Source organism: Cervus elaphus, chromosome 4 (genome assembly GCF_910594005.1).
Source record: "Cervus elaphus chromosome 4, mCerEla1.1, whole genome shotgun sequence".
In the NCBI taxonomy this organism is placed as follows: Eukaryota; Metazoa; Chordata; class Mammalia; order Artiodactyla; family Cervidae; genus Cervus; species Cervus elaphus.
Genome location: NC_057818.1, coordinates 12,142,702 through 12,166,793, shown reverse-complemented (window position 1 = coordinate 12,166,793; position 24,092 = coordinate 12,142,702). Strand labels below are relative to the sequence as shown.

General features: G+C 50.7%; 1 protein-coding gene across 2 annotated transcripts; it reads left to right on the top strand.

The window, feature by feature from the left end:
* The first annotated feature begins 449 nt into the window (after positions 1 to 449).
* Positions 450 to 23,556, top strand: KCNG4 (potassium voltage-gated channel modifier subfamily G member 4). Of its 2 annotated transcripts, XM_043897466.1 has the most exons (6): positions 450 to 539; positions 5,993 to 6,057; positions 6,460 to 6,867; positions 7,240 to 7,444; positions 8,607 to 9,369; positions 20,929 to 23,556. In XM_043897466.1, coding segments are annotated over exons 4-6 (1,536 nt in total). In that variant the 5' UTR covers positions 450 to 539; positions 5,993 to 6,057; positions 6,460 to 6,867; positions 7,240 to 7,442; the 3' UTR covers positions 21,700 to 23,556. The 2 variants fall into 2 exon arrangements, with proteins under 2 accessions (XP_043753401.1, XP_043753396.1); XM_043897461.1 differs by lacking the exons at positions 450 to 539; positions 5,993 to 6,057; positions 6,460 to 6,867; positions 7,240 to 7,444 and having other exon boundaries at positions 7,968 to 9,369.
* The last annotated feature ends 536 nt before the right edge of the window (positions 23,557 to 24,092 follow it).

Here is a 24,092-nt window from a genome sequence, read left to right as displayed (position 1 = left end):
CCAGGTCCCCACTTACGAAGCATTTTTGCCCAAACTATTTCACCCAAGTGTTACCAATCCTTTAGACCTAATTTCCAGAAAGAGTGGGAGGAGAGGGACACTTGGCAACCATGTGGTAAATCTAGAAAGAGAAGCAAACAGTCTACACAACAGCTGACCTGATCACTTTAATAAGAAGTTAGAAGCACCTGGAGGGTGGAGGGAGCTGAGACCCCAGCAGGTGTTCTGTTCTGTAATCTCCCAATCAAAATATATAAAATATCTTGTCTGCTTGGTGGGGGAGGGGCAGCAATTTCTCCTCCAAGTGAAAGGACTCAGCTGCCTGGCATTCAGAAGCAATGGCACACGCTTCCTTTGTAGCAGAAACTGTCCCCACAACTTCAGCAAACTGCCTGAGGACAGACTCATTTCCAGAAGAGCTTGCATCTTTCACTGGGGATAATTACATCTTGAGCCATCTTTTTAAACAGAAAGCTGAAGCAGCTGTCACTGGTCCAATCTTCTTCTTCCTTCCAGAAAAGGAAGGTAGAAGGGAAAAGGTAAGCCTTCCCTGCTGAGTTTTCTCTAGTTTTCCTCAGAATTCCATGAGGATGGGAGGGAGGCTGGTTGAAGAAGAGACAGACCTGGGTGTAACTGCAGGCTTCAGGGGTGACTTACAAAAAACAGGTTCTGTGGCTAGAGTGGCTTTGAAAACCTGGCCGCTCCAAAGCCATTTGCTGTGACAGTCTGGTCCTAACTGGGAGCCCAGGGTTGAATCCAGCCCACTGACATGTCTTATTTGGCCCTTTGTGGTATTTTTTTTTTTTTTAAAACACTTCTAAAAATTAAACACAACATACATACTAAAGTACACACATTACTTGCATGGGTTTAACGCACTGTGATCAGCCCCCAGAACCTGCTATGTACCCCCAAAGGCAATCATTTTCCAGACTTATTACTGTGGGTTAGTCTTGCTTGCTTTTGATTCTCACTGTATCTGCTCATTTGTGTCTGGCTCCATTCACTCAACATAATGGCTGTGAGACTCTTCCGTGTTGTTGCAGATGGTTGTGGTGTGTGCATCCTTGTTGCCCTGTGGTATTTCACTGTGGGAACACACGTGGTTTGTTTACGCACTCTCCTGTTAGTGCGGGTTGCAATTTGCCGCTGTTACAGCAGCGCTCTGACAAGCCTCCTAACCCATGCCTTCTGGGGAGCATATGTGCACGGCCCTCATGGGCATACACCTAGGAGCGGAATTGCCGGGTCAGCAGATATGCACATATCTGATATGCTGGCACTGTATAAATTTCTCATGAGTTGGCAACATTCAGAACATGAGAGAGTTAGCATAAAAATCAGGGTTACAGCTCTCCCTTCAAAGTGCAAAGATTCCACAATATGGGACCTGCATTCCACGTCTGTGACTGGTGTTTTGGTTCCCCCCCAGTCCTCACCCAACCTGCCTCATGCCGTCCCTCTTGGCTTCTGGAGGCACCTTGACCTTGGGACTCTCAGAACGTGGGAAATGATCTGAGTGTGCTTTTACTTCAAGTCCTTAATAAAGATTACTTGGCTGCCTCAGTTTCCCCAATGAGGTCATGCTGAATGGCCCCAGGGGCATAAAGACCTTGATCCGGTCACTCCAGTGGTGGGGGTTGGGGCTGCTGATAAATGATCTCTCCCCAGATGGCTCCTCCTCCCGCTGGCACCAAGATGCCTATTACTTTAATTTAAGAAGAAGTTTTTTTGAATCAATATACATCCATGGTTTTCAAAAATCAAACAGTACAAAATGATATAGAGAAAAGGAAATTTCCCCTCTATTTCACTCCTTCCCCAAACCCTGGGGTTCCCTCCTCAGTTGTTGAGTCACTCAGTCATGTCTGACTCTGTGCCACCCCATGGACTGCAGCATGCCAGGCTCCCCTGTCCTTCACTGTCTCCCTGAGTTTGCTCAAACTCACGTCCATTGAGTCGGTGATGCCATCCAGTCATCTCATCCTCTGTCGCCCCCTTCTCTCCTGCTCTCAATCTGTCCCAGAGGCAACCCCAATTTCTAAGTTTTACCCATTTTCTATTCTACACACACACATACAAACACCTCTTGTCTACTTCAAACTAGTGCTTTGAGAATGATCTGTTCTGCACCCTGCACTTTACCCGTCTTGCTGGCCCTTCCATGTCAGTATGTATAGATTCTGCTTCTTTCTAACAGATGGAGTTTTTTCTTGCCTTTATGACCACCATTTATTAACCAACACCCTAATGAGGAATATTTCAGTCATTTCCAGTCTGCTGCAATCACAGACTATGCTGTGATTATACTGTCTTTGCAGACATGTGCAAGTATATCTGCAGAATAAATTCTTAGACATATGACTGGGGGCAAGAGGGCATTCAAATTTCTTATTTTGGTTAATAGTCCCAACTTGCCTTTTGAAAGGGTCATATGAGGAGAATTCCCTGGTGATCCAGTGGTCAGGACTCCACCCTTTCACTGACGGGCAGTATGAGTTCCATCCCTGGTCGGGGAGCTAATATCCAGCAAGCCAGTCAAAACCAAAATGAAACAAAAGACACGAAAGGGTCAGTTTACACTGCCTCCAGAAGCATCTGAGTGAGCTACTGTGGGCTCTGAAAAACGTGCATAAACCTGTAAGTTCTGATTTCACTGACGTGGCCCAGTCACTGGAGTTTTTACAACCTCACCAGAGTGATGCTAAAACATTCCAGTGTGGAGAACCGCGCCTTTCATCGCCAATGGCTCCCCCAGGTCAGGGAAACGTCTGTAGCCCTCGGCAAGGTAGAGAATCCCATCATTTTTTATTCCCACCTGCCTGTCTACTCTCTTGCATCATGAACTCACCACCTGCCCATCAAGGCTTACCGGGGGGTCCTGCTTGGGGAGCGAGTCCCTGGCCACCTGGTAAACTATGATGCACAGGGCAAAGTGGCACAGGCTTAGAAGAGCCAAGATGTTCTGTTCTCAGCATGAGGTCCCGTGACAGGAGTATTGACACCACAGTAATAGGCAAATGCTACCAACCAGCATTTCTGCCCACCCCCACCAGAAAGTCAGTTATTATCATTTAACAGCCCACCACCATTTATTTGCCTCCTCTGCTCACTCTCAACATCCTGGGATCTGCTCTTCTCATGCTCTGTTATCAGGAGACTTGAGCTCCTGTAATTACAGATAACGGAGATGATGAAAATAATAATTTCTCATTGAGCACTTACCATATGCCAGGCTCTGAAGTCAGCACTTCCCATGCATTTACTCATTCACACCTCATAATCACACTGTGAGGTAAGGACTATCATTACCCAATTTTTCCCGAGGCACAGAGAGGGAAAACAATTTGCCCAAAATCACACAGCAAGTGAGCAACCACTGTGGCAGAGTAGATCTCGGTAAGCGTATGTTACATGGATGGATGGATCTTAACTTCTGGAAGCAGGTACTGGCAGGCCTGGCTGTGTGGACAAGAAAGGACGTTTTCCTCAACAAATTATAAGTATCTCTGATGCCTGGTTTGTTACCTGCCTGCCCCTCCCCGAGTTAGGGTTTGTATTAGTTTGCTGTTGTTCCTGTAATAAATGCCACAAAATTGGCAGCTTGAAACGGCACACATTTATTATGTCACGGTGCTGGAGGTCAAAAGTCCAAAATGGGTCTCACTGGGCTTAAAGATATCTACATCTTAATCCCTGGGACCTGCAAATATGTTACAGACGTGGCAAGAACTCTGTAGATACGATTGAGTTAAGGATCTTAAAATCCAAAGATTATCCTGGATTATCCAGCAGGCTCGAGGTAATCATGAGGGTCCTTATAAGAGGGAAGCAGGGGGCTTAGGGAAGGGGGACAGAAGCAGAGGTCAGAGTAATGCAGCCACCAGCCAAGGAATGTGGGTTGCCCCCAGGACCGGAAACAGACTCTCCGCTAGAAACTCCAGCAGGAACATAGCTCTGACAACGCATTGATGTTAGCCCCTAACATCCATTTGGCACTTCTGGCCTCCAGAGCTACATGACAACACAGTTGCATTCTTTTAAGCTACTACATCTGTGTGTTTCCTTCCAGCAGCCCTAGGAGACTCAGGCGTGGTCACAGGCCATCCCTTCATCACAAAAATATGACAGGTGGCAGTCGTTCAGAAGACAGCAAGGATGGGCAGGCATAGGCTGTCCTGTATCCAAGATTCCCTGGAGGTTGGAAAGGGATGGAACGGGGGCTGGGCTACACTCCCTGGGTAGCTGAGGTCAAGTATGCACAACAGGAGGGAATACTGTGGGCAGGAAGGCAGTGGCATTAAGTTAAATGGGGATCAGGACTTTACCAAGTCCTGTGGAAAAACTCGGGGCATGCCCCGGGCCAGGACACCAGGCTAAAGTCAAAGGCCCGATGGCCTGGACAAAAAGACAGTGCTGAGACAGCACTGGGGCTGTGGCAAGAGCGCTGGCCTGCCACTGGCCGGCCTGGAGAGCTCAGGCTCTTTCCGCCCTTTTGGGGTCTCTCGCAGGTGACCTGTTAAGGTAATAATCATAATAACAGCAAGCACTTAAATGGACTTGCTTGGTCCCAGACACTCTTCTTCTTCGTGCTCTGCCTTGTAAACATAAACGGACTTGTCCAATACTCATAACAAACCAATAAGTAGGTGCTGTCATCTTTATTTCACAGGTGAGGGAATAGAGGCACAGAGAGGTTAAGAAACTTGCTGAAGGTCACCCAGCAGGGAAGTGGTAAATTCTTTTTCTTAACTAAAAAAAAAATTTGGCCACACCACACAGCATGTGGGATCTTAGTTCACTGACCATGGATTGAATCCACACCCCCTGCTTTGAAAGCAGAGGCTCTTAACCACTGGACCACCAGGAAGGTCCCAGAAGTGGTAAATTCTTGACTGGAACGCATGCACTTCAGATCCAAAGAGAACTGAGAGGTAGGGGAACAGGTTGGGGGAGATTTGGGCAGAGATGTTAAATCAAGATGAGTAGTAATGAGCTGGGGGAGGTGGGGAGACAGAGAAAGAGGAGGGGCAAAAGCCAGCAGAAGCTGGGAAGATGGTTTTGGAGTCTGGTCTAACAGAGGCGCTGGAGCAGCCGTGGGGTCTGAGAGAACCGGGGTGGAGAGGGTCAGGGGAAGGGGAGGGGCATCTCCGTCACTGAAGGGCACCCTGGGGTCTCGGATTGGGCCGAGTGTGGGGACTGGGCCTGGTGGGGCCAGAGTATTGATTTGGGTTACACAGACTCACTGTGGGAAACCGATCCAACTGAAGTTGCCATGGTGAGGCAGGGTCTCGCCCCCGCCCTGCCCTTCGTCACTCCCCCAATTCCAGTCTTTTGTGTAGAACCCTTGGATTTTGGGCAATACCATTTGAAAACTGCTACCCTGCCTCCATCTCATCAGCTCCTCTGCTCCTGCATGGATTCCTCCACTGCCCGGACCACAGAGAGCCCCCGGAGTCCCCATTCTGCCCCTGCCACCCCCTCCAGGTAGCTTCGGAAGGCTCCAGCTTGGACTTCCTCACTCCCAGATCCTTGCACAGAACTCAAAGTCTCTGTTCAGTGCACATTCCAGCCAGCAAGTGACCTTGAGCAAGCCTCGTCCTTGCACCTCCGGGCGTCATCTGCAGAATGGAACCGATAATAACAACTCCCCTCTGGAAGCCAAGAGACCGGGCCTCAGAACCTCTTAAGAAAATTAAGACGAGCCGGTGTACACTGACCGCCTACATGAGAAAATGCTGTTGCAATTTTAGCCGTCACCATTTCGACTGTCCTCATTTGACCAGTGAGAAAACTGAGGCCCAGAGAGGTGAAGTCACCGACCAAGGACACACAGCAAGGTAGCGCAGAGTTGAAACCAGGACACAGGCCCTAGAACTGAGCCTCTTCCTCTTTCCCCTGAGTGTGCAGCCAAACCTACAGAAGGAACCTGCCATGTGCCTTCTGGCCAGATTCTCCCCAAACCCCCTCTCCTTCACATATTTTTTTACAGATAAGGAAACTGACTCTCGCCTGCCCAAGGTCACCCAGCCACTCACACGGGAGCCAGGGAGCCAGGTATGTGTGACTCCGAGCTCACGCCCGGCCCTGACCCATCACGCAGCCTCCAGGACTCCCACCCAGTGCTCAGATGCTGGGTTTCTCAGAACCTGTCCGAGGTCTGGGCTGGTTAAAAGCAGAAAAAGTTCCTCTTGCAGCCTCTCCCTGAGCTCCTCCCCATCATCAACACATCCCCAGGAGCCTCAGGATGCCGGGGACAGATAAAGGCAGATGCCCCAGCCCCAGGTTGCCCTCCACTCCTTCCGAGTTCTGTTCCTCCTTGGAGGGGAGGGAGGACAGCTCTCCTTGCCTTCCAGGCGGTTGGCAGAGCAGCGGCTGCTGTTCCTGCCTGCTGCCTGGCTGATGGAGAGATTATTTCTAAGCCCTTCCCATTCCCGCCCCCCCCCCCTTCTCTTGCAGGACCACACTGGCTGTCCCCGTGGGACTCAGTACAGAGCCTGCCGCTGAAGCAGGACAGCTGGCCTGGCTCCCTCCCACTACGAACCCCTCAGACCCTCACCTCTAGCCGGGAAAGGGGCTTCTAGGTCCTTTCAAAAAACAACAACAACAACCCACCCCACTCCTCTTGGGCTTTTCTGCAGCTGCTGGAGAGAGAAATGCAGAATGAATGGACTTCTGGTTTCTGAAGGAGGCGAGGGAAGAAAGGTTGAAAACTAACTCAGCCAGAAACTGCTGTGTTTGGGATTTTTCTTTTCTTCCCCTTCATCTTCAACACAAACCCATCTCTTCCCTGGGCATCGAGACATGGGCTCCTCTTGCCTTGCCCGGCAGAAAGACAGCTGGAATTGGGCTCCCTGAGACAGGAGGGTGAGTTAAACTTCAGGGGACGAAGTTAGTATTTGCTGCGGGGGTGGGGGGTATACAGGATGCTCTTAAACATCCCTTCCAAAGCGCTGTTTTGAGTGAATACCTTTCCCACGCTCTGGAAGGAGGTTTGTGTGCCGGCTCTTCCTGGGGGGCAGTGGGTTACAAAGTTAGGTTTGTGCAATGAATGAAGAAAGGAAAGTTTGGGGGGTTCTAGAAAGAGACCCTACTGGGAGACAGAGTCCCTGGTTGCACTGGGACTCACCGTGTGACCTTGGACGAGTCACTTCAGCTCTCTGGGTCTGGCTTTTTCACTAGAAAAACAAGAACGCTTGGGAAGGCTCTCTTGATTTCAAAATACTCTTTTCTCTGCAGGCTGCTCATCATTTTCTGGCCGTACATTGTAAATGAAGTAATACACGCAGAATAACAGACCATTGTGTGCTGAGCAAGTGTGAAATGCATAGGCTGTGATTCAACTCTTCGCTGCCTGCTGGAATCCACTGGCTCTGAAACTGAGACAACTTTTATTTCCATTCAGTCTCTGAGTTTTCCTCTTGATTGGAGTGCATCTTGGAATGTAAGGTTATAGGTGCTTCGGAAGCAGCTCTGGCTAGAATGAATAGCACAGAAAACAGTTGTGGGAGGCAGAGGATGAGAAATATTGTGGCGATGACTTTCTTTAATGCATGGGCTAAACCTGAAACCCTTCCTCTAAGTCAAGCATCCCAAATAGGTCTGAAACGGATAGAGCATTAGAGGCGCCTTCATTTCACAGATGACAAGACCAAAGCCCAGAGAGGGGGAGTAACTGATGCAAGGTCACACAGCAAGGTGGCTGAGACAAGTAGTCCATGAACACAGAGGAGCACTGTCATTGATAGCAAAGTCCTCTAAGTGGGAAAGCAAGAAAGAGGACTGAGGCAAAGGTTGTGGAGCTTCTCCTGGAAGATGCTGTGCCAAGCACAGTTCCTCGTTACTTAACTTTTCTGGGCCTCAGTTTCATCATCTGTAAAATGGAGATATTAATGTCTACCTCAGGGGGTTGTTGAGATGACTTAACATAGGAGGGGCATGTGGATCAGTGCCTGGCATGTCAGAATCGTCTAGAAGGGTGCTTAATATACACCTCACATGTATTTTTTTTTTCACATGTATTATTGCATGTAACCCTCACTGTACCCAGTGAGGTGGGCACCCAAACTGCCCCAGCTGAGCAAGTGAAGCAAAGGATTCAACGAGGCTGAGAAACCCAGCTGGGGTGGCAGTCTGTAAGGGATTACAACCCAGCAATGAACTTGAGAAACTTTTACACTCTTAAGCTCTATTTTCAATAACTGTACTTTGCAAGGTTGGGAGGAGTCTTGTCATTGGCATAAGGATGCTGAGATCAGAGAGGTTAAGCTACAGGCCCAAGATCACACAGTCTGGAAGTGACACAGCTCTGACTTGTCCAGCTCGGGACCGCACTTCCCGAGTCCCAGTCCACCTAATGCCTGTTCCAGGGAGATTCTTCTGAGATATAAATAAATGCTCCATCAGAGAAGGGATGTCATCATGTCCTTTCATTCACTGATAGATCCCAGGTGCGTAGTAGGTACTCAGTAAATCTGTGTTGGATGAAAGATTAAAAGGATAAAGGGTGCAGGTGAGGGAAAGCAGACATGAGGCGATGTGGTCTAGGACTCTGCCCTGAGACTGATGGTTCCTCCCTTCTCTTGCTCTTGTCCTTCGGGCTCCAGGACGACTTCCGCAATATCCATGCCTTCCCGAGACAGGGGCCTGCATGCCGGACACCATCCCTTCCGCCCCTGCAGCCCCTTGAGTCCCTTCTTGTCGGGCCCCGTGGAGCCGCCGTCCATCAAGGGCATTTACTACCGCAGGGCCCGGAAGGTGGGCGCGCTGGACGCCTCCCGGACGGCGGACCTGAAGAAGGAGATGCTGGTCAACGTGGGGGGCCGGCGGTACCTGCTTCCGTGGAGCACGCTGGACGAGTTCCCGCTGAGCCGCCTGAGCAAACTCCGCTTCTGCCGGAGCCACGAGGAGATCGCGCAGCTCTGCGACGACTACGACGAGGACAACCAGGAGTTCTTCTTCGACCGGAGCCCCAGCGCTTTCGGGGTGATTGTGAGCTTCCTGGCGGCCGGCAAGCTGGTCCTCCTGCGGGAGATGTGCGTGCTGTCCTTTCAGGAGGAGCTGACCTACTGGGGCATCGCAGAAGCCAGCCTGGAGAAGTGCTGCCTACGGACGCTGCTGCGGAAGCGGGCCGAGCTGGCCGAGCTGCGCCGCGAGGAGGCCCTGCAGCGGCAGCGGGAGGCCGGGCGGCCCGCCGTGCACGCGTCCCGCTGGGGGCTCTTCAGGAGCCGGCTGCGCGAGACGGTGGAGAACCCGCAGTCTGGGCTCCCCGGGAAGGTCTTCGCTTGTCTGTCCATCCTCTTCGTGGCCACCACGGCGGTCAGCCTGTGCGTCAGCACCATGCCCGACCTGAGGGCGGAGGAGGACAAGGTGAGTGGTCCATCGCTCCGTCAGGCGCGGGTGCCCGGGGCCGTGGGACTGGGGGCCCACGAGAACGTTTTCATGTCTTTTCAGACAAGAAGGCCAGAAATGAATATGATCCCGTGTGGATTGTGTTCAGTTTCAGACCAAGGCAGTTGTAAAAGATATTTTATACATTTTTTGGTTTCTGAGAAAGAAACACATGAAGGGGACCCATGAAAGTCAGGAGGGGCCCCCGCCTCTGAGAGCAAACGCTGGACATTGTGGTCTTAATGGACTGAGCTCACCCAGCCCTGCCTCTCCTAGCTCTGTGAGCTGAGTGATTCACGCCAACCTCTCTGAGCCTCAGTTTCCTCCTCCATGAGACACCTGACGTCACTGTGAAGGCTCACGCGCTCAGTGCTCCCCTCGTGTGTTAACTGAGCAGCTATTCTGTGCTGAGTTCTCGACCAGGTCCAGATTCCTTACCTCCTTAGCCAACTTTCTCATGGGCATCTCAGCTCTGTAAACTGAGGCTCAGGGCACTTAGCTTCTTGGGAGTAATCTAGCGAAGATGCTGATGACAGAAGAGAGCCTCAGCCCTCGTTCCTGACCCTCCCAGTCAGGCCCTGGCCCTCCTTCCAGGGAACTCATGGAAGGGTCGATCCAGAAGTGTCCCTGCCCCAGGAGGCCGGAGCAGAAACATCTGCTTGCCCACTCCTGCCCTCCCTGGTAGCTCACTGATAAAGAACTGAGTGGTAAGGTACTGTCTGCCACCGCAGGAACTATGAGAGATGTGGGTTCAATCCCTGGATTGGGAAGATTGCCTGGAGGAGGGCATGGCTACCCACTCCAGTATGCTCACCTGGAGAATCCCACGGACAGAGGAGCCTGGTGGGCTACAGTCCATGGGGTCACAGAGAGTTGGACACGACTGAAGTGACTTAGCAGGTCCTGTCTTTCCAGGAAGCTGTGAGATAACCCTCCCCCCGACCCCCATCACATACCCCAAGGGGTCAGATGGTCTGAAACGTGAGTTAAAGACCTAGCATTTTATTGGGAAGGTTATTGGAGAGGTTATTCTTCAAACTGAGAATTGGACTGTTTCCTAAGTTAAAAGGTTGCTCTATAATCCTCCATGGCTCCCCATCATCTGACTCATGGAGCTTACATTACAGCAGAGAGAGCGAGCCGATCATTTAAACATATACATAAGGTTATGCAGGCTGTGGATGGTTTATAGCCAGTGTCAGGTGACCTAAGTTCTCATCCCTTAAACATGTATTTCAGGGATGATCAGAGAAGTTTCCATATAGAGAAGACTTAGATGGAGAACCAGTCAGTGCTTCACACCAAGTAGGCTCTCAATAAATATTTGTTGAATAAGATATTAAAATATCTTGCCCAATCTATACATGTTTTGTCATAAAGCAAACCAACCAAAATGTTTTGACTTTCAGACAGCTTTTTTCCCCATAGAGAGAACTGTAGCTCTAATCGTGGACCTTTTTTTTTTTTTTTCATTCTTTAGCACAAAATTATGTGATTTAAGAATTTGCTTGTTCACTGAAATATTTATGTGTGGACACTGCAGTCAAAAGATTAGGACAAAGTAAGGAGCCTCAGTCTCCTGTGCTCCAAGGGTGCCCTGGATCCTAGTTGCTGAAGAAGGACCCCTGGATTTTTCACAAGCCTGTTCCTCTTAGGGATTTTCAGGGAGCCAGGATTTAGACTGTGCAGAGAGACAAGCTCTTTACAAAGCCTAATGCTTTTAAAATTACCCAGGGTATGAACCCAGATTGGTGTGACAGGGACCTGGAAAATTCAATTAGAGGTGAGTGAGAATCCTGTAGAAGCCGTTTCTAGCGGGGAGTGAGAGAGGTGGTGTCCCCAGTCCAGTCGCAAGCTCCGTGCACCTGGGAAGCCGCCCCTGGGTGCTCTGCCTAGAGAGGGGCCGTGAGGCCCTGCCCTCAAAAACAAAAACAAAAAAGTGTGTCTATGTCCCTGTTCTGATGGTAATTCAGAGAGCCTGGAGGCTGAGGACCAGGCGGGCTTTGTTCTTTCAAACCATGCCCTTATATTTACATAAAAAGATGATGTTCTTTCTCGGCCACACATGCCTGGTATTTCGTGTTTGGCTGCTGGGACATCAGTCTGAAAGCAGCGATTCAGCCCCGGCTGCAAAGCTGGGCAGTTGCTTCTGGGGACAGACAGTGCCCAGGAGGTGTGGGGGCCCGAGTCGTTGTCCCAAGGGGACATGACCCACAGAACTCATCCATCAAACATAGAGAAGGTGTCACCCTGGGATGGAGAATCAGCACTCACGCAAAGAAAGCACTTTCCTTCCCTTTTTCTTCTAGCTTCTTACAGCAATATCCCTTAAGTAAACTTGGCAGTTGAGGAGCAAGGTCTGTGCCCAAGATTGCAAATTAAAATGGAAGAGGGAGGAAGTAGATGGACAGGAATGACCAAGCCAAGTACCTAAAGCCCCTCCGGAAGCATTTGGACTTCTCTGGGTTCCCTGGTGGAGCTCAGCCCCAAAGGAATGAGAGAACTGATGCTTATTAAGTGCCCTTCAGGATGCTGGCATTGGACAGGATGGACTTAATCCTTGTAACAGTTTTAGGAAATGGATGCTGTAGCTACGACCATTTTGCAGGTAAGGAAACTGAGGCTCAGGGAAGTTTTGTCACTTTCCTAAGCCCGAAGTAAGAAAGTGGCACAGTCAGGATTTGAGCTCACCTCCGCCTGGCTCCAAAACCTGACCCCTCATGACAGAACCTTCTTCTAACCCTCCTGGGTTTGAATCTTGGTTTCATCCCTCATGAGCTCAGTGATCTCCAGAAACTCACTTACCTTTTTGAGCCTCAGTTTTCTTTCTTTTTTTTTTTTCTTGAGGTTTACTTTATTTTTTTTGTTTTTTTTTATTTTATTTTATTTATTTATTTATTTATTTTTTTCCAGTGGGTTTTGTCATACATTGATATGAATCAGCCATGGATTGAGCCTCAGTTTTCTTATCTGTAAAATGGGGATGCTGTTAGCCCTTTCCTCAGGGGATTATGGTGAGAATTAAAAGATTAATATTTGTGTAACATGATTGGAACAATACCAACTCATAAGAAGGGCTCAAAAATATTAGTCATCATCATTATTCACTTATCAGGTGCTACTTAACAGGAAGTCATCACATTTATCCTTTTATTAATTCATCAATAGTCACTGAGTGCCAACTAAATCCACTCGTCTAGATGCTGCAGATCAGACAAATTCCTCACTTTCCTGGAGCTTGTATTCTGAACATCCCAGCTCCATTTTTAAAGTTCACATAACGTAAAATTAACCATCTTAAAGTGAACAATTCAGTGGCATTTAGCAAAATTCATAATGCTGTGTAGCCAACACCTCTATCAAATTCCAATATATATATATTTTAATTCCTTTTAAGTTCCAGTATATTTCTAAGAGAAAAACCTGGGCCATTCAGGCAGCCGCTCCCCACCTCCACCCACAGCCACTGGCAACCACCAGGCTGCTTTCCATCTCCGTGGATTTTGCTGTTCTAGACACTTCTTATAATGGAATCATACAATATGTGGCCCTTTTGTTTCTGGCTTCATTCACTCCATATAATGTGTTCAAGGTTCATCTGTGTTGTAGCCTATGTCAGTACTACACTCCTTTTAAGGGCTGCATAATATTCCACTGTCTGTAAATGTCACAGTGTGTTTGTCCATCTGTCCAATGATAGTTCCTCAGATTCTTTGCTTCCCTCTGCCTGAGTCCTCTGCCACGGTCGTCAACCCTGCCATTCAGCCCTAGTGCCCTGTACGAGTAGCCCCTGCCCAGCGTCTCTGCTGGTCAGATCGCCTTGTCCTCCCTCTGGAGGAAGCTGGGGGTCACTGGGCAGCTACAGCTGAACTCTTGTTCATTTATCCTGACCCCTTCCTCCCTCCTTGCTGCGACCTGGCTCTGCCCTTGGACAAGTCCCTCTGTCTCTGTGCCTCTATCTCCTCACCTGCAAATGAGGATAGTGGCACCCCTGCTCAGACAGAGCCCTAGGACTATGGTCTAGTTCTCCTGTGTGGGCACAGAGGCAGCGCTGGCTGCTCTCCCCCACCTCGGGGACTCGCTCATGCCCCTACCACGTGCGCATCTGCTGTGCTCCTCAAGCTCTCTCCCGGCTCTCAGGACCTCAGGGGATAAGCACAGGCATGTGCTCTCACATCAACCCCCCCCATCCCACCCCCTGCCCTCATTTTAGCTTCCACTTCCGCCCAGAGGCATGCTTGGGACTTCGGGGACCTTGAGAAGGGACACACTCTGGATAGCCGCCCTGCAAAGCGAACCGGCTGGGGGCGGAGCCAGCAGGGGGCTGAGGGCAGGACCGCCGGACTCTGCGTCTCCCACCCCCTCCTGGCCTGTGCTGTGCCCCCAGTCTCACGGGGACTGGGAAGGAAGGCATAGAGATTTTTAAAGATCAGGTGGATCCCCTGAGGTCCCCTGATGGAAGAATTCTCTCCTACTGTGGTTGCAACTCACCTTTTGGGCTGCAGTCACGCAGTCACCCCTCCCCCACCTTGGTTAAAAAGCCTCCGGCTGGAGCCAGCATCTCCTCCTCCGTGGTCCTTTCTTGGACCCTGAACCAGCTCCGCATAGTACTGCCCGCTCTCTGTGGCTTCTCTGTGTTCAGTGACGTTTGGCGATGGCTTTAGAAAAGTCTTCTTAACTTGGCTTGGGGAGTTAGGGTGTTCCTCGCCCCCAGCTGAGTCTCCCTAATATCCCAGCCAACAGCACCAATCCCCATTTCCTGGACGGGGCCCCCCCTTCTGCTGAGTACACATACTTCATGCTGTCCCTTCCGCCTCACCACGCTCCCCTGGTGTCTGGGGGGTTCAATTCCTAACCCGCCCCTGCTTGCTCCACACCGTCCTCAGAGCTCTCAGGGTTTGGGTTCAAGGTGGGGAGGGAGAGGACCATGGAAGAGGCCCAAAGGAGAGGAGGGTGGCCGAGAGAGACTTGGCTCTCGGGGCAAGGCATGAGTCAGCACCGCCAGCACCCCGAGACTAGGACCAGAGGCACAGATGATGGAATTCATGGCCAGGAGGAAGGAAAGGGAGGGAGGTGGAAATGCTGAATGGAGCCGTGAGGCCAGCACTGAGCTGAAAGGGTCAGACTGGCTGCGTTCCCAAAGGGGAGCTGGCAGGGGTTGCTGTGAGAGACACAAAGGGTGCAAGGGAGGCTCCAAGGTCAAGACTCTGGCCCCGAGTCCCCCCCAGATGGAACTTCTAGAACTGGCCCTGGCTGTACCTGCAGCCGTCTGCCGGACAGCCTGTCCAGATGGTCCCTCAGAAAGCCCGGTCCGCCCCCTGACCCCAGAGCCCTTCAGAGCGGCTCTGCTCCAGAGCTTTGGGGGAGGACGGGGCAAGACTGTGGGCCAGCTGCTCCACCTTGCCCGAACTGATGCGGTCACTCAAACTCGGGTTTCTTTTTTATTGTGATATAATGTACCATCTAATGTTCATCCTTTTAAGGTGCACAGATCAGTGATTTTTTAGTATGCAGTTGTGCAACCATCCCCACTAATTCCAGAACATTTTTATCACCCTAAAAAGCAACCTTGCACATACTTCTGGCTACTCCCCATCTCCCCCCGCCCCCTGCTATCCACCAGCCCCAGGTGACTGTGAATGTATTTTCTATCTTCATGAATTTGCCTTTTTTGGGCACCTTATTCAGTTCAGTCACTCAGTCGTGTCCAACTCTTTGTGACCCCAAGGACTGCAGCATGCCAGGCTTCCCTGTCCGTCACCAACTCCCAGAGCTTGCTCAAACTCATGTCCATCGAGTCAGTAATGCCATCCAGCCATCTCATCCTCTGTCAACCCCTTCTCCTCCTGCCGTCAATCTTTCCCAGAATCAGGGTCTTTTCCAATGAGTCAGTTCTTCACACGAGGTGACCAAAGTATTGGAGCTTCAGTTTCAGCATCAGTCCTTCCAATGACACTTTATAGATACAAAATAATACAATATATGGTCTGTTATGTTGGTTTCTTTCATTGAGCATAAGGTTATCAAGGTTCATCAGCTTTGTAGCACGTGTCAGAGCTTCATTTCTGTGGCTGAATAGTACTCCATCATATGGACAGACCATATTTTGTTTATTCATTCCACTGTTGTTGAGCATCTAGTTTCTTTCCACTTTTGGGTTGTCATCAATCACACTGCTCCAAATCTTCATGTACAAGTTTTTTGTGTGCATGTGGATTTTCAGTTCCTTGAAGTATACACTTAGCAGCAAAATTGCTTAGTCATACAGCAAATGTATGTTTAAGTTCTCAAGGGACCACCCACCTGTTTTCCACAACAGCTATACCACTTTATATTCCCGCCAGCAACGTTTGGGTTGGGGGGGGTGGTTCTAATTTCTCCACAGCCTCAACAAAACTTGTTTGTTTTTATCCAAGTATTACTGCTTTACTGTAGTACATTAGTTCTAGGGGTATGACAGAGTGATTCGACATTTTTGTCCCTTATACTCAATTTAAAGATATTGTTATAAAATACCGGCTGTATTCTTTGCACTGTATATCACATCCTTGTATTTTATTTATTTTATACCTAGTAGTTTGTACCTATTAATCCCCTGACACTTATTTTTTGTCCTTATAATCACAGCCGTCCTGGTGAGGGTGGAGTGGTATCTCATTGTGCTTTTGATTTCCAACTCTGATTTTTTAAAAAAAATCTTTTCATGATGGAAAATTTGGGGCATTTGCAGAGTAAATAGGATAATCTAACAAACCCCTAATTACTACCCATGACTCAGCCTTCCAGACTGTCGAGAGCCTGCCACTCGGGTTCTCTCTCTCCAGCCCCTCCCACCTCCAATCATTTAGCATCATGATCATTTGTTTTATTGTTATTTTACAGTTTTATGGGAGAAATTTACATACATTGAAATGCACAAGTCTTAGCTGTCCGATGTAACAAATGGGGCACACCGTGTCACCCACAGCCCTGGTTGGTATGGAATATTCCTATCACCCCAGGATGCTCTTTCAGGCTCCTTTGTAGTCTTCCCTATCCCATCCAGAGGCGGCTGGTGTTTCCGTGATTCTGTCCACCTCCCGTGAGCTTTCCTGCTCTTGGACTTCACCCAGATGGAAACATCACCCCACATCTGCCTATGACATTCGTCATACCCTTCACCCTTCCAGCCTTCCCAGGGCTGCTCATGTTTCTGTTCATCACGGGAGGGAATCAGAGCACCCCTCATTCCCACCAGGAACAAGTGCCCCCATGAAGGTGACCAAGCACCCCAGTTTGCCCAGGGCTGAGGGGGGACTTTCTGGTGACCTGGGACTTTCTGTTGCTCAGTCTGGAAAGTTCTGGGCAAACCAGGATGAGTGGTCCATCCTACCTGCAGAATACAACCGAAAACCTCCTCAGAGAAGGTGACTTCCTCCTTTCCTTCTGTTACTAGTTTTCCTCAGATATTGACTGGGCTGGGAATCATTTTCTCAGCTTGAGCCCCGTAAATCCCCACCACCCCAGCGCCGGCTGCTCGTAGGGCATTTCTCTGAGGACCAGTGCTGGGAGGTTGGTTTAGGATGCAGAGCTGAGCAGCAATGCAGGGGTGACTCCGCACAGCACTTGCTGCAGTGCTGGGAGGTGGGTGGTTCATGCCTGGAATATCCAAAAGCCGGCACCAGAGGCAGAGGGAGGAGGACCCACAGAGCCATCTCTGCTTCCCAGGAGTCACCTTCCTGAGCTACAGGGTCACTGGTCTGGGGAGATTATTCCCAGGCCACTGAGGCTCTTACCCCAAAGGGAAAACTCCCCGAATGTCAGCGATGAAAGGGGCCTTATAGAGAGAATCTGGCCCGGAGTCTGAAAAACTTCCAGGTACCTCTGGGTCAACAGGAGGTCTTGCCAAAGTGCAGATTCCTGGGCCACCCTCCCGGGCTTTGATTTTGTGATGGGGACCCCAGAACCCACATTTGTAACAAGCACTCTGGGGGATTCTGACGCAGGGGTTATGAATTGGCTTTGAGAAATGCGGCTTCTGTCCCACCCTCTTCATCAGAAGGTGAAGCACAGGAAGGGGCAGTGACCATCGAAAGGTCATAGAGCAAGTTCGTAGCAGGACTGGGGAATCGGGATCCAAAACTCCTGAACTTTGCAGAACCCCGAAGCAAACCCCAGGCAGTCATGGCAAAGACCTCTTGTGTTCTGGAGAATTTCCTCCACTTCCTGTAGAATTCAGGATAGGAAAAGATATAGTTACCCTTCAACTGAGCGGGCAGACTATGTCTGGACCAGTGGGTTGTCCCGCACAGGTAGCTGCAATATTTTGTGCACCTGCAGCAGTAGCAGCCTGCTCACTACTTCTCCTGCATTATTCCCATTGGTCCCAGCTCTCCCACGGCAGAGGAACAACAGTCCAGGGGGGATGAAGGATTTGCCTAAGTAGGTGGAAGTGAACCTGAGTCACAGACACTCTGGACTCCATGCCCTCAACTGCACCCCCACCAACTCCTACCTCTTGGATCAGAGAGGGCAGGGGAGAGAGCTGCCCCACTCAGGACTGGTGAATAGAGATCGGGACAGTCCAGCCCCTTTCTCCCTCCAAAGGTCAGACAAAAAGAATATTTCAATTTAGCATTCCTGTGAGAAGGAAATGGCAACCCACTCCAGTGTTCTTGCCTGGAGAATCCCAGGGACGGGGGAGCCTGGTGGGCTGCTGTCAATGCGGTCACACAGAGTCAGACATGACTGAAGCGATTTAGCAGCAGTAGCAGCAGCAGTGAGCCCAGGCACTGGAAATAATTCCTTTTTCCACCTCAGAGGTTTTTAATCCAAAGAAAACTGCAGTTGCCAATGTGTTGCTATTCACTCAATCAACTGGCTTCAATCATTCTTTCCCTCATCCATCATAGATACAGATGCTAGAGATCTAGACATAGAGATGGAGATGATGCAGAGGTAGATGCAAACCAAGAGGGAGATATAGATGATATACATAGAGTCGTAACATTTAGAGTCAGGTTCTCAACTCTGGCTTCACATTAGAATCATTGATGGGGCTTCTGGAAAATTCTACTACTCAGACTCAAACCTAGATGTCCCAGTCTGGACATCAGGATTTTTCAAAGCCCCCAGGTGATTCTAACATGCACAGTCAAGGCTGAGAACCACTACACTAGAAACAGAACTTCTCCAACCTTATTGTGTGCATAAATTGTTGTTAAAATGCAGATTCTGCAGGTCCCAGGGGAGGCTCATGGTTTTGGTCCCAGGACACACTTTGAGTGGCAGAAGGGCTAGCGGAAGTCTCTGCTGGGGGCAGGGGCAGGGGTGTGAATGACACAGGGAGGAAGCCTCAGATGCCCCACCTGGCTGGGATCTCTCGGGAAGGAAATAGTTGCAATCTGCATCACAGGGCTGTACTAGGAATGGTGGCATCCTCTCTGCCCTCCCCACCCACCCACCCCCAGCCTCTGAGCCCCCAGAAACCACAGCTACTTCTCTGGTCCTTTACCTCCAAAGTCTAGCATGGGACCTGGCGCAAGGTGAGCCCTCCATGTGGGTTTTTTTTTTAAGTAATTTTATTTATTTGTTGCTGCGCTGGGTCTTCATTGCTACACGGGCTTTTCTCTAGCTGTAGCGAGTAGGGGCTACTCTCTATTCATAGTTGCAGTGCACAGGCTTCTCATTGCAGTGGCTTCTCTTATTGTGGAGCACAGGGTCTAGGGCACCGGCTCAGCAGTTGTGGCGAATGGGCTTTGTTGCTCCACAGCATGTGGGATCTTCCAAGACCAGGGATCAAACCCACATCCTCTGCATTGGCAGGTGGATTGTTCACCACTAAGCCACCAGAGAAGCCCACCCTCCATGTGTTTTGTTGGATGAATGAATGAGGGATTGTGGGCACAGAAGTTACAAAATAGTCTGTAGTCTCCAGGAGACCATCTCCTCCGAATGTGGGCTCAGGCAAGTTAGTTCAGTGCTCAGAACCATTTCTTGGACTGTCAGTGAAGCCTGCTCATGGCACCGCTGTGGGGCTTAAGTGACAGTACCAGATCAGCGCCTGGTACGCAGAACTGCTTGTGTTGGTAAAGGAGAAGTTGGCTGCTGTAACCAAGAGGCTCCACGACAGGACGGTTTTCAGCACAACATGCTTAGTCGCTCAGTCGTGTCTGACTCTGTGCGACCCCATGGACTGTAGCCCTCCAGGCTCCTCTGTCCATGGGGATTCTCCAGGCAAGAATACTGGAGTAGGTTTCCAGGCCTTCCTTCAGAGGATCTTCCCAACCCAGGGATCGAACCCAGGTATCCCGCATTGCAGGCAGATTCTTTACCATCTGAGCCACCAGGGAGGCCCTTCAACACAATAGACGCTGGTTTCTCTCCCACCCAAAGAGGGACCAAGGTGAGTAGGCGGCTCTCATTCTGAGACCCAGGTTTTTCCCACGGTGATGCTCACCCTTCCTGGGGCATTGGTTCAGTCTGCTGGTTCTAAGCTGGGTTTCAGGGCCGGCTGGGTGGTCCCAGCTCACAGGAAGGGGAGAAAGAGTGCAAGAACTCACGCCCACCACTAAAGTCCTGGAGCTGGAGGTGTGGCGCATCACCTCTGTTTACATTCTGTCGGTAGGGGCTTGGTCATTTGGCCACACTTAGCTGCAGGGGTGGAGAAGGCAATGGCACCCCACTCCAGTACTCTTGCCTAGAGAGTCCCAGGGGCGAGGGAGCCTGGTGGGCTGATGTCTATGGGGTCGCACAGAGTTGGACACGACTGAAGCGACTTAGCAGCAGTAGCAGCAGCTGCAGGGGAGGCTAGATCAGGTGGTTTCTGATCTAGATGACTGGCCATGCACCCAGCTGCAACTTGAGAACTACAATAAAAAGGGAGTTTTGGCGGATGACTAAGAGTCTAAAACAGACCTCCACTGATATAGAGTTATAGATTAATGATAGATGGATAGATAGAATATAGAGACTATATACTATACAAAGAATATATAGAGAATATATATTTAAATGTTTAATATATAGTATAACGGGCTTCCCAGTTGGCTCAGTAGTAAAGAATCTGCCTGCAATTCAGGAGCCGCAGGAGACACGAGTTCAATCCCTGGGTCAGGAAGATCCCTGGAGGAGGGCATGGCACCCCACTCCAGTACTCTTGCCTGGAGAATCCCATGGACAGAGGAGCCTGGTTGGCTATAGTCCATAGGGTCCCTAAGAGTCAGACATGACTGAAGTGACTTAGCACACATATAGTATATCAATATGTGATGACATATATAACATGTATTCTAAATATTAATACATTATTATTACTAAATATTAATATGTGGTAGTACATATTCATATATTAACAGTATATTTAATATATGAAATATAGAGAGAATATATTTAGTATAGAGTTAGCATAGCATTTTTAGTAGAGACTGTACATATGTAATCTGTATATATGAAATCAGTCTCAATATCGGTACAAAGCTTTAGAATTGCTTTTCAGCATGGTTCTCTTGCCATTTCTGGTGCTTCGTCTCTGTACCCTGCGTTTCCTCACCTCTCCAGGGGGAGTGCTCACAGAAATGCTACTACATTTTCATCGTGGAGACCGTCTGCGTGGCCTGGTTTTCCCTCGAGTTCTGCCTCCGGTTTGTCCAGGCCCAGAACAAGTGCCAGTTCTTCCAAGGGCCCCTGAACATCATAGACATCCTGGCCATCTTCCCTTACTACGTGTCCCTCGCGGTGTCCGACGAGCCCCAGGAGGATGGGGAGCGGCCGGGCGGGAGCTCGTACCTGGAGAAGGTGGGGCTGGCACTGCGCGTGCTGCGGGCCCTCCGCATCCTCTACGTGATGCGCCTGGCGCGCCACTCGCTGGGGCTGCAGACGCTGGGCCTCACGGTGCGCCGCTGCACGCGAGAGTTCGGCCTGCTTCTCCTCTTCCTGTGCGTGGCCATCACCCTCTTCTCCCCTCTGGTCTACGTGGCTGAGAATGAGTCTGGGCAGGTCCTGGAGTTCACTAGCATCCCGGCCTCCTATTGGTGGGCCGTCATCTCCATGACAACGGTGGGCTACGGAGACATGGTACCCAGCAGCGTGCCGGGCCAGATGGTGGCCCTCAGCAGCATCCTGAGCGGCATCCTCATCATGGCCTTCCCAGCCACGTCCATCTTCCACACCTTCTCGCACTCCTACCTGGAGCTCAAGAAGGAGCAGGAGGAGCTGCAGGCCCGCCTCCGCCGCCTGCAGAACGCAGCCACGGCCGGCGAACACGAACTCCTGAAGGACGTCAGTGACCTGAGCCTGGAGGGCCCTGCCTTGCCCATCGCATACATTTAACTCAAAATCCTCCCCCGAAGATGCTAGACCTTCAGCGCATGGCCCTCGGCTGACATGAGCTGGAGAACACCAGCGCCTGGATCCTCCAGGAGTGTGTTTGTAGAGCTTGGGGGCGCATTCCCAAAGCTGGGAGGGGCTTGAGGCCAAGGATGTTTGGTCGGGTGATTCTTGACCCTCCCGGGCACAGTGGTCCGGGCCGGCCTTATCCATGTCACTTGCCATTTCCTCTCTCCCTGCCCCTCGCTGAGCACATCCAATTTCGCTGGGTTAGCTCTATCTCCCTTCCTTCCCAGCAGAGTCTTCAACATCCCAGGCTGGGTTCCAGACGCCCACAGAACTGAACCTACAGAATTCCATTCCTCCCCTAAGACCCTCTTTCCTGGACCAACCCACCGCCAGGAACTGGAGGGGTCAGTCACTGCAAACCCCTCTGATCAGATCTCTCTGCCCAGCCCTATCGGGGGTTCCAGCCTGGGTCAGTGTACCCTCCCGTTGCTCACACCACCCATGGCATTTTCCTAATGCAGCTGCCCCTGCCCAGCTCTGGAAGCCCTTAGCCAAGAAGGCAGAACTGCATCTGTGTTAAATCCCACGCTGGGGACTGGGGGCCCACCATCCCTCCTGACCTGCCTGGGACCTGGGCAGAAGCGCCACTTGCCGGCACAGCAAGCCCTCCTGGGCTCTTGGTGGGACCTTCTCCAATCATCCAGTCCTTGGCCTTGACAGAGGCTAACTCAGAGCACCCAACTGTCCCTTGAGAGAACCATTCCTGCTGCTGGTTCCTTTAGTCCTTTGGGGACCTCAGCTTTCCACTCTCAGCAAAATTGCCAGAGACGCAGCATAGAAATGAAGGCAGCCTTAGGATCCACACCCCCCCTCCTGCTCCCCAGATCCCTTGATGCCAGAGAATAAGACCTTCTTTGGCCGATATTTAAACGAATTCATTCACTTAGGGTTAGGGTTCATTCAGTAACATGCCTGGCCCTTTGCATCCAGCATAGGAGGCAGAGGTTGGACCAAGTCACTGGAGAGAGCAGTGCATCCTGAGCAGAGGGGAAGAAGCAGTGAGTTCTGGGCAGTCGGCTCATGGAGGGCTTCACAGAGACACAGGAGAGGGTGGATGCAAAGGGTTGTTTTGGAAGACAAAGCTGGAAAGGTGGGCCGGAATGAGATGCTGTGTAGAGGACTTGGACATTTCAGTAGATGCAGATGAGACATATGCTGGAGGAAGGGGCAATGTGAATGGACTGCAGTGTGGATGAAGATGATGGGATGGGCCGCTGGAGGACCAGTTTGGAACAGGGAACAATTGAGCAGTTTGGGCAAGCTACAAGCACCTACCTCCTCCACGTCATTAATTGTACAGGTGGTGCCAGGTCCTGGAGTCTCATCTTTTGTTTCCCAGCTGAGCACACCTGGGTGAGGCCAGTGACCTCCCACCAGTGGCTCCGCTGTGCACTGCTACATGCCATGGGCTGTAAATCTGCTAAGAAAGAGCACAAGGTTGCAAATGGATGATGGAGAGGAGGTTGTGGACCTCTGGATCTAATATAGTTCATGTGTAAGCGTTTCATCGATGGGGACAACCAACCTTTATTTCACTAGTGTTTAGTGCAGGCCTACTATGTACTGGGCATACACTTCCCCCTGACCACAATGCCAGGGTCAGTTTAACCACAGGTGGCTTGGGCAGGGGGCCATCTACACCAGCATCTAGCTTCAAGCTGGCCTTGACCTCGTGGGGAGCCCTCACTCCCTTTGACTGCTCCGAGTGCCATCTCAGCTGATGGGCATACATGTCTCCCCATTCCTCTAGCCCCCCAAGAATCATCAGGGCACCCCCCTAGTCCTTCCCAAGATGACATTTCACCAAATAGGCACTCTGCATGGTAGCAGAGTGGCCAGTCAGGGCTTCCCTGGTAGCTCAGCTGGTAAAGAATCTCCCTGCAATGCAGGAGACCCCGGTTTGATTTCTGGGTCAGAAAGATCCCCTGGAGAAGGGATAGGCTACCCACTCCAGTATTCTTGGGCTTCCCTGATGGCTCAGACAATAAAGAATCTGCCTACAATGCAGGAGACTTGGGTTCGATCCCTGGGTTGGGAAGATCCCCTGGAGGAGGACATGGTAACCCACTCCAGTATTCTTGCCTGGAGAATCCCATGGACAGAGGAGCCTGGCGGGCTATAGTCCGTGGGGTCACAAAGAGTCGGACATGACTGAGTGACTAAGCACAGCACAGCACAATGGCCAGTCACACAAGGAAAAGTCCTGCCCCTCAGAAAAGCCACTGTGACTTTAGCCCCATCCCTCTCTGTCAGTTTCAAGGGCTGGGCTAAATCTGTGGTTTTCCAATTGGGGTCCCACGAAGATCCTCGGGGCAGCTTCTGTTCCA